General features: G+C 35.4%; 1 protein-coding gene across 5 annotated transcripts in view; it reads right to left on the bottom strand.

Moving 5' to 3' along the window:
• The window catches only part of LPCAT2 (lysophosphatidylcholine acyltransferase 2), an 89,590-nt gene that overhangs the window by 57,416 nt on the left and 18,130 nt on the right, over positions 1 to 14,044 (bottom strand). For all 5 annotated transcript variants that reach the window (XM_069082460.1, XM_069082461.1, XM_069082459.1 and 2 more), the window contains exons 4-8: positions 12,332 to 12,444; positions 9,784 to 9,844; positions 8,262 to 8,320; positions 7,343 to 7,377; positions 3,621 to 3,675 (exon numbers count right to left, since the gene is read on the bottom strand). In XM_069082460.1, the coding sequence (XP_068938561.1) occupies positions 3,621 to 3,675; positions 7,343 to 7,377; positions 8,262 to 8,320; positions 9,784 to 9,844; positions 12,332 to 12,444 (323 nt within the window). The remainder of the gene's footprint in view (positions 1 to 3,620; positions 3,676 to 7,342; positions 7,378 to 8,261; positions 8,321 to 9,783; positions 9,845 to 12,331; positions 12,445 to 14,044) is intronic.

The raw sequence follows: 14,044 nt of genomic DNA on the forward strand, positions 1-14,044 counted from the left end.
TGGGAAGACATATGAACTGGTGCAAAGTGAAATGAAGAAAACCAGGAAAACACTGCATACAGTAATAGCAATTATTGTAAGGACAATCAACTGTGAAAGATTTAGCTACTCTGATTAAGACAATGATCCAAGACAATTCGAAAGAACCTGTGATGAAAAATGCTACTCACCTCCAGAGAGAGAACTGATAAAACTCTGAGTTTAGACTGAAGAATATTTTAATGGTTTTTTTTTTATTTCTCTTGGAGTTTTTTGGTGTGCTTTCTTTTGCAACATGTCTACTATGGAAAACTGGTTTGCATGACTTCACATGTATAACTGATATCATGTTGTTTGCCTTAAGGTGGGAAAAGGAGGGAGAGAATTTGAAACTCAAATTTTTAAAATTAATGTTAAAAAATTATAAATGTAATTGGGAAATAATGAAATAGATAGAAATACATGTTTAAAATATAACATCAATGTTACCTTGAAATACAGAGAACAATTTTCTATCTACCATATACCTGAGTGGCATTATGGCACTGCAGAAAGAGGGCTAGATCCAGGATCAGAAAGTTATGGTTACAAATCCTACCTTCAACTGTATGATATTGAACAAGTCACAACCTCTCTGAGGCAGTTTCCTTCGTTGTAAGATGGATGAGATAAGACTCACAGGGTTGTTGTAAAGATCAGATGAGTCAATGTATGTAAAGTACTTTATCAAGTTTAAAGTAAAATATATAAATGTTAGATATTATTATTATACCTAATTCTGGGTTTTCAAGGCACAGTAAATGTGAGAGAATGCATGCAGAAAAATTTTGCAGGACCATATTTTTTAATTTAAAATTTTAAAATTTATTTTTTTTTAAATTTACATTTTGAGTTCCAAATTCTCTCCCTCCCTCCAGACTCATATTTTAAAAACTTACTGTAATTTCAGATGGAATAAAAAATTATCAGTATTTAAATATTACAAGTATCTATAATGGCATCAGTACAAGTACACCCATTACCAATATAGATCATAACTAAGTGGTTTTCCAAGAATTGTGGTTGACAAAATCATCACCCTGCAGATGAAGTCGCATAAACAACTAGTGGAGGAAAAGGATGCAAATAGAATAAAGAATCATCCCCAAAAGTCTGGAGGTAACTACTAATCATCAGTAATAGGTTACAGAGCAATGGGCAATTGAGATTTTTGGTGATTCTTACTAGTGAAGAAGAAAGAACTTAATGAAGTACTCAGGTTTTACTTTTAATGTGAACATACTGGCAAACTGATAATCCAGCTACTTTTTGCTAGTAACATCTAATAACAATATCTGAAATATACTAAATAATATAATCAATTAAAATATAAAAAGAAACAAACTTTAAGTAACCAAGACAAGCAGGGGAAAGGCATTTGTGTAGTAACCTAAGCTGGAAGCCCTCGGTCTGGGCAGATGTAATGCGAATGTAAATTTTAAAGATCTTCCCTGCCCCTAGGCTAATGTGCACCTGAAGCCTGGGGTGGGGGAGGCTTGTTTTTCAGTAGATACTTCTTGATTGGCCAGTGGGTCAATAAGGTTGTTACATTCTCTGAGCCAGGAGAAGGCTATATAAGCCCTGATGTGTAGCTTTGTTTTTGGGACTCACTTTTGAGAAGTGTTCTGTGATTTGATCTGAATTCTGGGAAGCCGTTGTTGAGAGTCCCCCGGCTTTGAAAAACCCAGAATGTGGAAACCCAGATGTTGACTGGGTATGGATGTAATGGTTGGACAGTTTGGAAATCTGTCTACTTGATGTTTCTGTCTTGATAATTATGCCTGTATATTTTGAGGTTCGGGGTGCTGACCTTTTCTCCTGAACAAGGTAAAGGATATATGTCTGACTGATTAAAGTAAGCTTGTTAACCCATTTTGAGTTGCTTTCCTTTAACAAAGCAGATCCAAGAACCTGTGTGAGCAGGCACCTTGGGGACACTGGGGTGCTTGCTGCTACAGCAGAGAAAGCAGGCTGCCTCAGAGCCAAGGCCACGAACTACAACAGACTCTGAAAACAGACACCATGTGGCCAGTAGCCAGTTGAATAAGTATTTAATGTACAGCTTTTCAGCTGCGGTTCAAATACAATGGGGATATAATAGCATTCAGAAGACAGTACAATAACTGGAGCCCCTAAGATGAAATGGAATTTCACAAAATCAAAATACATAAATTCTAAATATCATTAACCAAAAATACACATACTAAGGCCCTCAAATTCCCAAGATCTTGCTTAATATATCTGCTTACAGAACAATTCTAATGCATTAAATCAAATTGTACTCAGGTCATATTGGTGGAAAACTAAATTCTGTTTCTAAAGTTAGAGGGTAAGGGAAAGACTTTCCTCCAAAAAAATATTAACTAACCAAGTCCAAGCCTGACTAGAGAATGAAAATATTGTTATGCATAAAAAAAGACGAAGAAGAAAACAACACAGCTGTATGACACAGAGGAAATGTGGCAAGAGTGGTTAGAATAAGAGAAAAGAGGAATTTGCATGTTTCTGTTGCAATCCCACTCTGTTGACCACTGCCACATATGTTGGGACAAAGTATGGTTCTATGTCTCTGTTCCTCCATGTGTCTACTGGAGTTTTCCTTGTTTTGGTTTGTGTCAACAGGATCAGAGAAAGTTCTGGTTTCCCTTTGTGGTATAGACAACCCTACAATTCTGTAGGGTGTATTTATTTATTTGTTTTAGTTTTTTAAAACATAATCTAGAATAAAATAAAAGTTTTTAAAAGTAATAGCAATGCATACAGAATCTCAAAGTAATGGGTGAAACATAATTAAGAAAAGAATAGTATCTTTTCTGAGCAAGCCACAAAACAAAAAAAAACAAAAAAAAATCCAAAAACATTTGGCTCAAATTAAATGCAACCTTGGCTCTTATAATTGAAAATCCATTTTAACCAAAATTTGCTCAATCCTAAACAGTCTATATTAATAATAAATTACTGCTGGAAAGCTAAAGAACAAAACAAAGTTAATCAAAGCAAAACGATTTCCTCATAAACAAAATTCCAAAATATTACAACTTTGTAGCTCTAATTCCTGCGTGTGACTTGGGTATGCAAATACACAGCTGAGTTTCCTATTATGTTGCTGAATGAGGTTACTATTAGTCAGAATGTGTTTCCTAATAGGGGTCCAGGGACTGGAACTGATAGCCTGCATCTAAATGTAGAGCTTTCCAAATGTGGAACCACTTTTAAAACTACAGGGCCTATTGTACTTTCAGACCAGAGTAGAGTTATTAAATCCAATTCTGTGGTCTTAGAGTAGGGGTTCTTAAGATGGGTTCTTAATTTCAGGACATCTGTGAATTTTTTTAAAGGCTGATAATTGTATTTCAATATGGTTTCCTTTATAATCCTATGTTTTATTTTGTGCATTTTAAAACATTATTCTGAGAAGGGTTCTCAGACTGCCAACGCAGTCTATGACACACCCTACACACACACACACACACACACACACACACGTGCGCACACACACAAACACACATGCACACAAGGTTAAGGGCTTCTGATTTGGAAATTTAAGGAAAAAGCCAATAAATCTCACCCAAAATTTCACAGCTAAATTCTGATCAACTTACCTCAACTTCTACCTTTGTGAAGAGCTGGCAAAAAGTAAGCATGCAAAGCTGAATGCTGGAGGAGGGAGAAAGAGAAATGCCATCTTTATACAAGAACACAGAAATGATTGAATGCTATGCATTATTCTTTTCATTTCCTGAGCATCAGACAAGATAAAATTTTACTTTCAGAGGTGTCCTTTTTCTATTGATAATGCTCCATGATAATTTGCCACAGGCTTGAAAATTTACCATTTTTGCTATGCAAAAGTTAAAACTGTGAGATATTTGTGGGTCTGCCAACTCAGCAGACTAAATATCAAATTTGAAATCTTTCTAACAAGCACCTATTTAAGACTTCACTTTAAGGTCTATTAGGCAGCAAGAGTCTCCTAAACATGACCCTAAGCTTCTAATATTTTCTAATGGATATTAGGAATCATTTGTCCTTGTCCTTTGAAGTAACTATCATATAATACAGTATCAGACAGCATTCTGAGAAGTTCTAAGCTTTGTTTTAAAACAAAATTAAGACTTTCATTAAAACTGGTTAGAATCTTTCAAAGACTGATTCTGAAAAGGGAGATTTCTGGAAGATTTCCTAACTCCTTTAAGATGATATTTTTCACTTTTTTAATGTTTTCACAGAAGCATTCATCTTTAAGTCTTTTAAAAATATATGATCTGTGGTTGTGCTTCAGCATTCTGAACTACAGTGGGCTAAGCCAACTGGAAGTCTACACTAAGGCCAGCACTGGTTTGTAGAGCCTCAAGGACCAGGAGTCTACCATGCTGCCTAAAGTGAATTGACCCAGGTCAGAAATGGTGCAAGACTAAATTTCTGAGTTCATTAGTAATGAGATCAGCCCATGAGTGGACACTTCTATATGCATGGATGTGTGTGCATGAATGGGTATATGCATAAACATATACATATATGTATATTCATATATATGGTTCATTTATGGAGTGCAATGTAGTGTAATAGATGCTTATTCAAAACAACAAAAAACAAGCTGTTTTAAAAATTAGACACATTTTTGGAGCTAAAAAATTACTCTGAGTAATCAAGGATTTTTTTTAAGACAGAAGTCAGAAGAAGAAAGATAGGAAATAAGAGTTTTAGCACTTCCATATATAATTATATGAGAAGCAGTGTTGCAAAATGGATAGAGAGCTAGACATGGAGCTAGGAAGATATATGTTCAACTGCTTCCTCTGACAGTGATTGACTGTGTGGCCTTGGGCAAATCTTCAATCTCTCAGAGTCTAAGGCAACTCTCTAAGACTATAAGTTGCAGAAAAGGTGACAATCTCAACCTGTACTAGAAAGGGAGTTTGCTTATCTGAGTATTCCCAGTACTGATGAAATCACAAGTCTGGTCCCTATCCCTCTACCTCATTATAAATTGCTAATTTAATCATCCTTTCTCACAATTTCCAGCCAAATCTGAAAAGATCTTTTCACTGCTAGCAATGAAATATACTTAATTCTTGCTTGTTAATGAAAGAAAGTAGTTGCATAGAGAATTCAAAAATTATTCTAATCAGATCTGGAAGTTAACATTTATATTTATATTTGAATATGTTGCTTGGAGGATTCACCACCTTGAAACTGTTCTTTACAGTTAATTGTCCAAAAAGAGCCTCAAGAAGTAATAACTTTTCACAAGGTATACTACCATCTACTCCAGCTTTCTAAAGATTTCTGGCATGATTTTACCTCTTCTTTTTACAATTCTCTTTTTCTGTAACATTTAGCAAATATTCAAATGATGATATATTAAAAGATGTAGAGTAGGTAAGTGAATATTTCTTCCTGAGAAGTCAAAGGTAAAATGCATTCAACCAAAGATTCAACTTTTAAGATGTTTTCTTTGAGTCTATTCTTTTTTTTGCACTTGTCCCCTTGCTAAATTAGAACATGAATGAAATTAGCATAAATGTTATAATTATTAAAGCCAAACATGATTAAAATATAAGCAGAATACTATAATAAACATCTATGCTACTCTATGGTATGATTACTTTTTTTGGGGGGGGGGGTGAGGGTATTGGTTTTTAATATCATTAGAATAGGGAATTCCCGGTAGAGAAACCTCCTGTAATAAAACAGAATAGCAACTATTTTCCTCAGAGAGTTAACTGGAGTACTGAGAGGTCAAGTGACTAAATGGTTTGCCCAGGATCACAAAGATAGTGTAGCCTGAGGGTAATATCTGAACCCTGGTCTTCCTGACTATGAGGCCAGCTCTCTATCTGCTGTAACACAATGTTTTTTTTCTAAACAGTCTGTAGTTTCTGCAACAATTCTGCAAATTCTCTTAATTTTGAGAAAAATATATTTAAAAAAAAAAGAACACATAGCCCAAATTTTATTTGAAAAATATGACTGCCATATATCTATGGGTACCATTTGGGGACCCTCTAACTTGCTGATCTTGTGGTTGTTCTGTTGTTTCAGTTGTGTCTGTGACTCTTTGTAACCCCATCTGGGGTTTTCTTGGCAAAGATACTAGTTTTCCATTTTCTTCTCCAGCTCATTTTACAGATGAGGAAACTGAGGCAAACAAGGTTAAGTGATTTATCCAGAGACACACAACTGATAAGTATCTGAGGCCACATTTGAACTCAAATCTTCTGAAATGTAGGCCTGGAGCTCTACCCACTACACCAACTAGCTGCTCTTTACTGATTTTAGTGGGATATATAAGAAAATGGAAAAAATGAATATCATAACAAATAGAAGTTATGACTGAAGGGATGGTGAAACATTTGTCACTATTGAACTATATGACAATGTGCATAAATATTTTATTGTTGAAGGAAATACAAATTATTTTTCCTCTACTATTTCTAGACTATTAAGTCACTAATCCTCTCTATCATGTAGATAAAATTATTTGAGCTAAACACATGCTCACATAGGGAATAAAATAGGCCATACTGAGCACGTACCATGAAGAAATGTTTGAAATATAGATGTTCCTCCAGTAGCTTTCTGTCACCAAACATCAAACTGACTCAGACCTCAATAATAGTGAATTAAACATAAGAATTCTTTGTGAGACAGAGAACATTGACAGAATGTTTTAAATTGCTGTTCCATAATCAATCTAATAAGAGTGAAAACAATTTCAGCTTTTCTTATATACTTCTTAAAAGCTGTTGATGTTTAACATTTTTAAACAATGTTAATTTAAGAACAAAACTGAAATTTGGCATCTTCAGATATCCAACACAAATTTAGATTCACTATACCAAGTACTGATAACACTGGTTTTTTTTTTCTGGGCCAATAATTTTGAAGTAAGTTGTCACTGTCTAGCCTGCTTCTAACAGAGTAAATCAAAAACTGAGGTATTATCAGATCACAATAATTATGATTAAGCCTCAAGCAATAGAAAAGTCTGAAAATAAAATATTTTCATGTAAAACTAAACAAGCTACAAATTGAATTAGCAGGCTATTTCTTCAGAAATGACAAAAATCTTCAAAGATCATCATGATACTATGCAGAAATTGTATTTAGCATATCAGAACATAAGGATTTTTCTGATTTGTAATGTTACTTTCTGCCAAGATTTGCCATTCACTTATCAGTTCGAAGATCCCAAGTCTCTTACATGAAACCTTTGTAAGAAATGACAAAACAGCTTCATAAACTAAAAGACCTTTTTTCTCTTCACTAATGGTAGGTATATCCTAATCTAAACATATTAGTGGTAAAATACACAACTTACAATGTATACCCCTGCCATGTCCAGGTCACAGTATCCTAAAACAAAAAGAATATTCAGAATATTAGTGGGGGCTTGAGGTGGGAGAGAGAGACTAAATTATTTGTAACTAAATTCTTTATTGTATTGTTTTAGAATATTCAAATTTACAAGTGCATTTAATAAGTCAGTGATTTTCATAAGGGTTATCATCTGTCTCTATATGGAAATAAATTATACCAAAAAATTCTTTGACATTTATTTTTACAAATGTTTGGCTTTTATTTGAAGGAAACAAATAGGTGATTTTTAGAGGTTATTAGACAAATTATTAGAGGAAATTGGACAATTTAATATTGAAATTAAATTAGAAACAAATCTCAAAAAAAGATAACATTGAGAGAAAATACCGAGGAGGAATGCAGAGTAAAAGAATGTGAAAATATAATAAATACAAACTTTTGATCAGATGCTCACCTTACTAAATTTTATGGAATTTAATTAATGCCACCTTTTTTTCAAGAGACTAGAGGGGAAATAAAACTGGCTTCTGAACTAGAAGTGTTTTGGGTTTTTTTAGTTAACTAAAAAGCTACCAGGGGCCTCCTCACCTTGGTAATGAAGATTGGGTACATTTTGCCCCTTTTACAGAACAGAAATGTGCAAACACCTCTGATTTTAAAAAAGAACAACAACAAAAACCAATCCTCAGAGCCAACAATATTCCCCATGTACTCCCCAACACCCCATTTACAAATTTAAATGTGAGTCTATCACCCAAAGGAAATAGATTTTCTCTTCTAAAAATTAAGTGTTAAATAAAATGTGATTCTGGTACCATTTGTGGCAAATAACCTCTCAAATGTTAGGAAGGATCACTAAAACCTACTCTGATTGTTTAAAATGTTTGAAATTGCTTCCATTAGTAATTTATGGTGCTTACCAACTTATTTGGATATCTCAGAAGTATTGGCTGCACTGGAACTCCTGGAATGAAGGCTCCTAAAAACACAGAAATTTTGCAATTTGTTTTTTTTTATATCAATGAAAATTATTAAAGCAAAGAAAATGACACACTGTTTAAACAGTAGAGAAGCAATATGATATTCCAGATAGACGTCAGACTCACAGACAGAAAACCCCAGGTTCAAGGACTGCCTCTGACACATTCTAGATGGGTGATCATCACAGAAAAATCACTTAATCTCATTACTCCATTTATCTCTCTCAGACTCAGTAATAGGCCAGTGGCTCATCCACATTCTTAGGAAGTCCATTCTGCAGATGAAATCTCAGAGCTGGGTCCCATAGCTTCCCCTCAAAATGATTAAATAGTATAAATATCAGAGATTTTTATAAATGTTAGTCTTATAAGGCAGTTAGATGATTCAGTGGATATAGACCATTGGGTCTGGCGTTTAGAAGATCTAAAATAAAATCCAGCCTCAGATACTTAGTAGTTGTGTGACCCTGGACAAGTTACTTAACCTCTGTTTGCCTCAATCCACTGGAGAAGGAAATGGCAAACCACTTCAGTATCTTTGTCAAGAAAACTCCATGGACAGTAGGGGTATGCTATGGTCCATGCGATCATAAAGAATTGGACGTAACTGAACAACATAGTCTTACAAAAACAAGTAAATATTTAGAAGGATTTCAGAGAAATTAGGGGAAATGTCTAATTGTTGGATTTTTTCACATTGCTCCAAGTTTAGGAATTTATGTAGAGGTCAAAACTCTGGGGAGACAACCTGCTGATGCCTGTTTGATCATGTACAAGCCCAGATTCTGATGCTATCCAATGGGAGAGAGGAACAAGAAAAAATAATGCCATAAATTTTGTGCCTTTACAAAGCCTGAAAACTTTTTTTGGATATAAATATCCAGATAAATACACAATAGCTATTTCATAAGATTTTTTTTAAAATTTAATTCTTTTTCAATCAAGAAAAAACCCTCTTCTCCCTCCTCTTCTAATTCTACCAAGAAAGGAAAAAAAAAACAAAATTCCTACTGAAAACATGTATAGTCAAGCAAAATAATTTACCCCAAGTAGAGAAGTTCCCCCAAAATATATTTGCATCTGCATTATGAGTCCATCATTTTTCTGTCCCGAGGTGGGAGCCTGCTTCATCATATCTCTCCTGGAATCCTAGTTGCTCATTGCATTGATCAGAAGTATAAAGGCTTTCAAAGTTATTAGTCTTCACAATTTCATGGGCTATCATCAATTCACTTGAGATGGAAACATGGCATAGTAAAAAAAGTTCTCTAGATTTTTGAATTTGAATCCTAACTCTATCACTTACTATCTACCTATATAACACTGAGTTATGGAGCTTCAGTTTCCTCATCCTTGAAATGAGGGCCAAAAGATCCCTAAGAGCCTTGACAACTTGAAAATCTATGCTCCTTCAACCAATTTTATACCTATTTGGCAAAATAAACTATTAGAATTCACTCACCTGGCTTAAAAGTGATCAGACAGGTACGATTAGTGCAGGTGCCTTCTGGGAAGACTAGCAACTTGAGAAAGCAAGGATTATATTTATTATTTCAGTCTCATTAACAGATTAGCATTTTATTTAGTTTATTACTACAGAATTGTTGCCAGTTCCATTTTTTAATGCTCTAAAAAAGCAAAGAATAACACATAAGATCACACAGAAGTCACTGATTTTGCTTTCAATTTCCCTCCAAATGGTAGTAATGATTGTAGAATCTTCAGCATGACTACCATGACAAGGTTTCTGAATCTTGCACTTACCTGGCACTCAGAAATGTTTGTTATTGTTAATAATAATGTTTCAAGCTAACTTGAAGCACAGAGACACCAGGCTCCAATGAGACTTGCACTGAAATGAACATTAGAGTGTGTTCTAGTTTTCCTTCAACCTTTCTAATACTTTGGTTAAATAATTTCTTAGTTCTTCACTTCAGTTTTCCCTTTCAAAAACAGCAGTAATCTCTTATCACATATGCCTCAAAACTAATCATCAAAATGATCATAAAATGTTTTACTGAGCAAGATAGCACATGGAATACTGTTTTTATAATATTAATAGTTAATGTTTGCATCAAATTTTAAGGTTTGCAAAGCACTTTCGATATATTATCTCATTGGATACTCAGAACAATCCTGGTGAAGTAGCTACTATTATCACTTCCATTTTATAGGTGAGGAAACTGAGGCAAAGAGAGGTTAAGTGATTTGCCCAGGGCCATGCAGTTAGGAAGCAGCTGAGGGGGAATTTGAACTCAAATCTTCCTGGCTCAAAGTTCAACATTCTTGCTGCTACACCACCTAGCAGTCTAATAAGCCATTTGATAAATGAAGATGATAAATTAGTACAACTATCATTCTCTTATTAAAAATGATTCCTGACAATGCTGATGTGATATTAAAGCATCATTCCATTTGTCATTGTTGTTGTTTGATTGTTTCAGTCATGTTCAAGTCTTCCTAACCCCATCTGGGGTTTTCTTGGCAAAGATACTGAAGTGGTTTACCATTTCCCTCTCTAGCTCATTTTACAGATGAGGAAACTGAGGCAAGCAGTATTAAGCTACTTGCCCAGAGTCACACAGCACATAAATATCTGAGGCTGGATTTGAGCTCAGGTATTCCTGCCTCCAAGTCAAGGGCTCTATTCACTGTACCATCAGATCAGTAGGTGACAAAATAGTGAAAATGGTAGACGTTAAAGGGGCTGTGGAAAGATAGGTATACTAATACACTGGTGCTAGAGCTTTATGCTTTACAAAACAATTTAGAATTATGACTTTAAAAGTGCTTTAAGTGTACATATATGCACTTTAGCCCAGAGATGTAACCACTAAGCACATTCTCCAAAGAGATCAAAGAGATAAAAAGGTACCATATGTATGTATATAATATTGATTATCAGCAATTATTTAGTAGCAAAGAACTGGAAACAAAAGATGTCTGTCTTTGGGGGAATGACTGAACAAATTGGGGTATACGAATGTAGTGGAATATTTTTATGCCAAAAAGAATGATGAATATGAAAAACTCAAAGACTTGTATGAACTGATCAAGAGTAAAGTATGCAGAAACAGGACAACTTACATCAGAGGTATGAAAATGAGGCAGCTGGCCACCAGCAGCCACGAACACATAAGAGCTGCCCAAATCAGGTTATAATGTAAAATGCAATTTAAAAAATTGATAGAAATAGAACACAATAGAGATAATGTTAATTACAGCTTTCTAGTTCAATGTGCAGCCTGAAGAAATTCATTTCTATGTGAGTTTGACACCACAGACTACACTGATCAGGACTACATAATGTAAAAACAACATGGAAAGACTTCTGAACTTTGATCAAGATAGTGACCAATTATGACTTCAGAAGAATGATGATAAAGAAGGCAGCAGTTTAGAGGTAAGAATAAAGCAGATGTTTTCATATATAAATGGCATGCATGTTCTTTTGCTTAACTAAACTTATTTTTTTTTACAAAGGAGGTTTCTATGTTTTTGCTTTTTGATAGAAGAATCAGTAGAAAGCAATAGTGATATTTTTAAAAATCAACAAAATATTTTGAAAATCTAATAAGTACATTAAGTATTCTCAAACGCAATCTAATACATGAATTAATAAATCTACAAACTCAAGAGGTGGCCAGGTAGCACAGAGAGTAAGAGCACCGGCTCCAGTGTTGAGAAGACCTGGAGATTGAATCCCGGGCTCAGACACTTAGCACCCACCCAGAAACACCTGTCCGTGTAACCTTGAGTAAGTTATTTAACCCCAATTGCTTACAGGCGGCCAGGTGGCTCAGTGAGTAAGAGCACTGGCTCCAGTGTCGGGATGACCTGGGGATCAAATCTGGGCTCAGATACTTAGCACCACACTCAGAAATAACTGGCCGTGTAACCTTGAGCAAGTTACTTAACTCTGATTGCTTAAAACAATAAAATTAAATAAAGAAATAAATCTACAAACTCATAAAAGACAGGTTGTGGAGAGAGGTAAATATATATTTTACCTGTGGCCATTCACCTCTTGAAGTGGCTCTCTTTCTTATTTCATTTATTGTGGTCTTCCGAGAATCAGGGTCTACACGGGACACCAGCACTGGCTGAATAGCTCTTAATATCCCTTTTAAAACAAGTAAAAAAGCACAGATAATGTTCTTGGTTAAAAGGTAGTAAGCAACAAATAAATCAAGCTAACAACAACAGTGACATACATAAACATCGCTTATATCAATCTATCAAAAGGAAGTTAGTGTTTTCCTTTGGGGGAGGGGGGGTAGTGGTGACAAAGGAGCCTTCCAATTCAAGGAATTTAAGTTCCATTTCCGAGAGCAAAGCGGATATTTAAGCATAAAATTATATTGCATTAACTGGCTTGAGAGAAAGAATGCAAAAGAACATTCAAAGTAGCTAATACATTTTTTATAACCACACACAGTGACTTTTTCTTACTTAATGCTAAATTTAAATTGAATACTAAGATGTACTATAAAGAGTTAATATGTGAAAATGTGAATTTACACAAAAGATTTCATTAGATGTTTTACAGGATTATCTCCATCAGACAAAGAGTAAAACATCTAGTATAGCACACAAATTTATTTTTTTGGATAGGGAGCCTCTTCTACTGTAATAGTAATGAAATTTGAAGATCCCTTTGTATTGCCAAACTAACAGGTACTTAGCATTTAGTTTCAAGTTAAGTCTCTGTAAAGAAATAGAAGGTATGAACCCCTGTTGCTGACATAACAGGAAGGGTCTGAACAGTGAGGAGCTAATATTATATATAAGGAAAAGCCCCAGCTGGGAGAGTCAGTATTTCTTAGGGTAAGCATCAAGGAGGCAGAGCAACTGATGCTGGAGAGAGAGAGAATTTCCCTCAGCAAACATCTGGAGGCTGGGCTGCTACTAAGTGATTTTGATTTTGAGAATGGGAGAAAGCGATTTTGATTTTGAGAATGGGAGAAAAGCCAGCCAGTGCTGCCGAAGACAGGAAGCATGACTGTGGTGCTGCTACTTTGCACAAATGTTATTGTGGCTTTGTTAAGCCTTATCTTCCCAGGAACATAGACTGGGAGAGACTTGAGGTGTACTGGTGTGATAGTAATGGAATTTAAAGATTCCCCTGTATTGGCTTGGTTTTCAAATTTATTTTGTTAAAACCCAGAGCTTGTTAATCCCACCTGTGGGATGGACTTGTTGATGTGAAAAGAAAGTCCTGAACTGGGAGGAGCTGGTGACGTAGATTTGGAGAGACACAAGAGAGAGGCAGAAGAACTTTTTGGAAATAGCACCCTCAGTGGAGGCAAAGAGAGACTGAGATGATTGCTGAGGGCCACTTTGAATCGCCCTGGACTTTTGAGACCTGCCTCCGGAGCTGCCAAGGACTGAGGAGACATGGCTGTTTTGCTGGTACTTTGTCTGTCTGTTTTGATGTTGTTTTGCCAGATTTGTCCACTGGTGAAAGACAGTCCTTTTGTTGAAGAAGTCCTGGAACCTGGCTGTTGGCTAAGAGCTCCTGAGACTGTCCTGCAGACAGAGAGTGAATACTGTCCACTGGTGAAGGACAGTGCTGTTGTTGCAGGGGTCTGGGAACCTTTCTGTTGGTTCAGAGCTACTGAGACTGTCCTGCAGACAGAGAGTGAATGCTGTCCACTGGTGAAGAACAGTGCTGTTGTTGTAGGGGTCTGGGAACCTTGCTGTTGGTTCAGAAGCCCTGAAGA

The sequence above is a fragment of the Petaurus breviceps genome, unplaced genomic scaffold, assembly GCF_028583685.1.
Source record: "Petaurus breviceps papuanus isolate PSGF00001 unplaced genomic scaffold, PetGlider_PUasm1.0 171, whole genome shotgun sequence".
Lineage (NCBI taxonomy): Eukaryota > Metazoa > Chordata > Mammalia > Diprotodontia > Petauridae > Petaurus > Petaurus breviceps.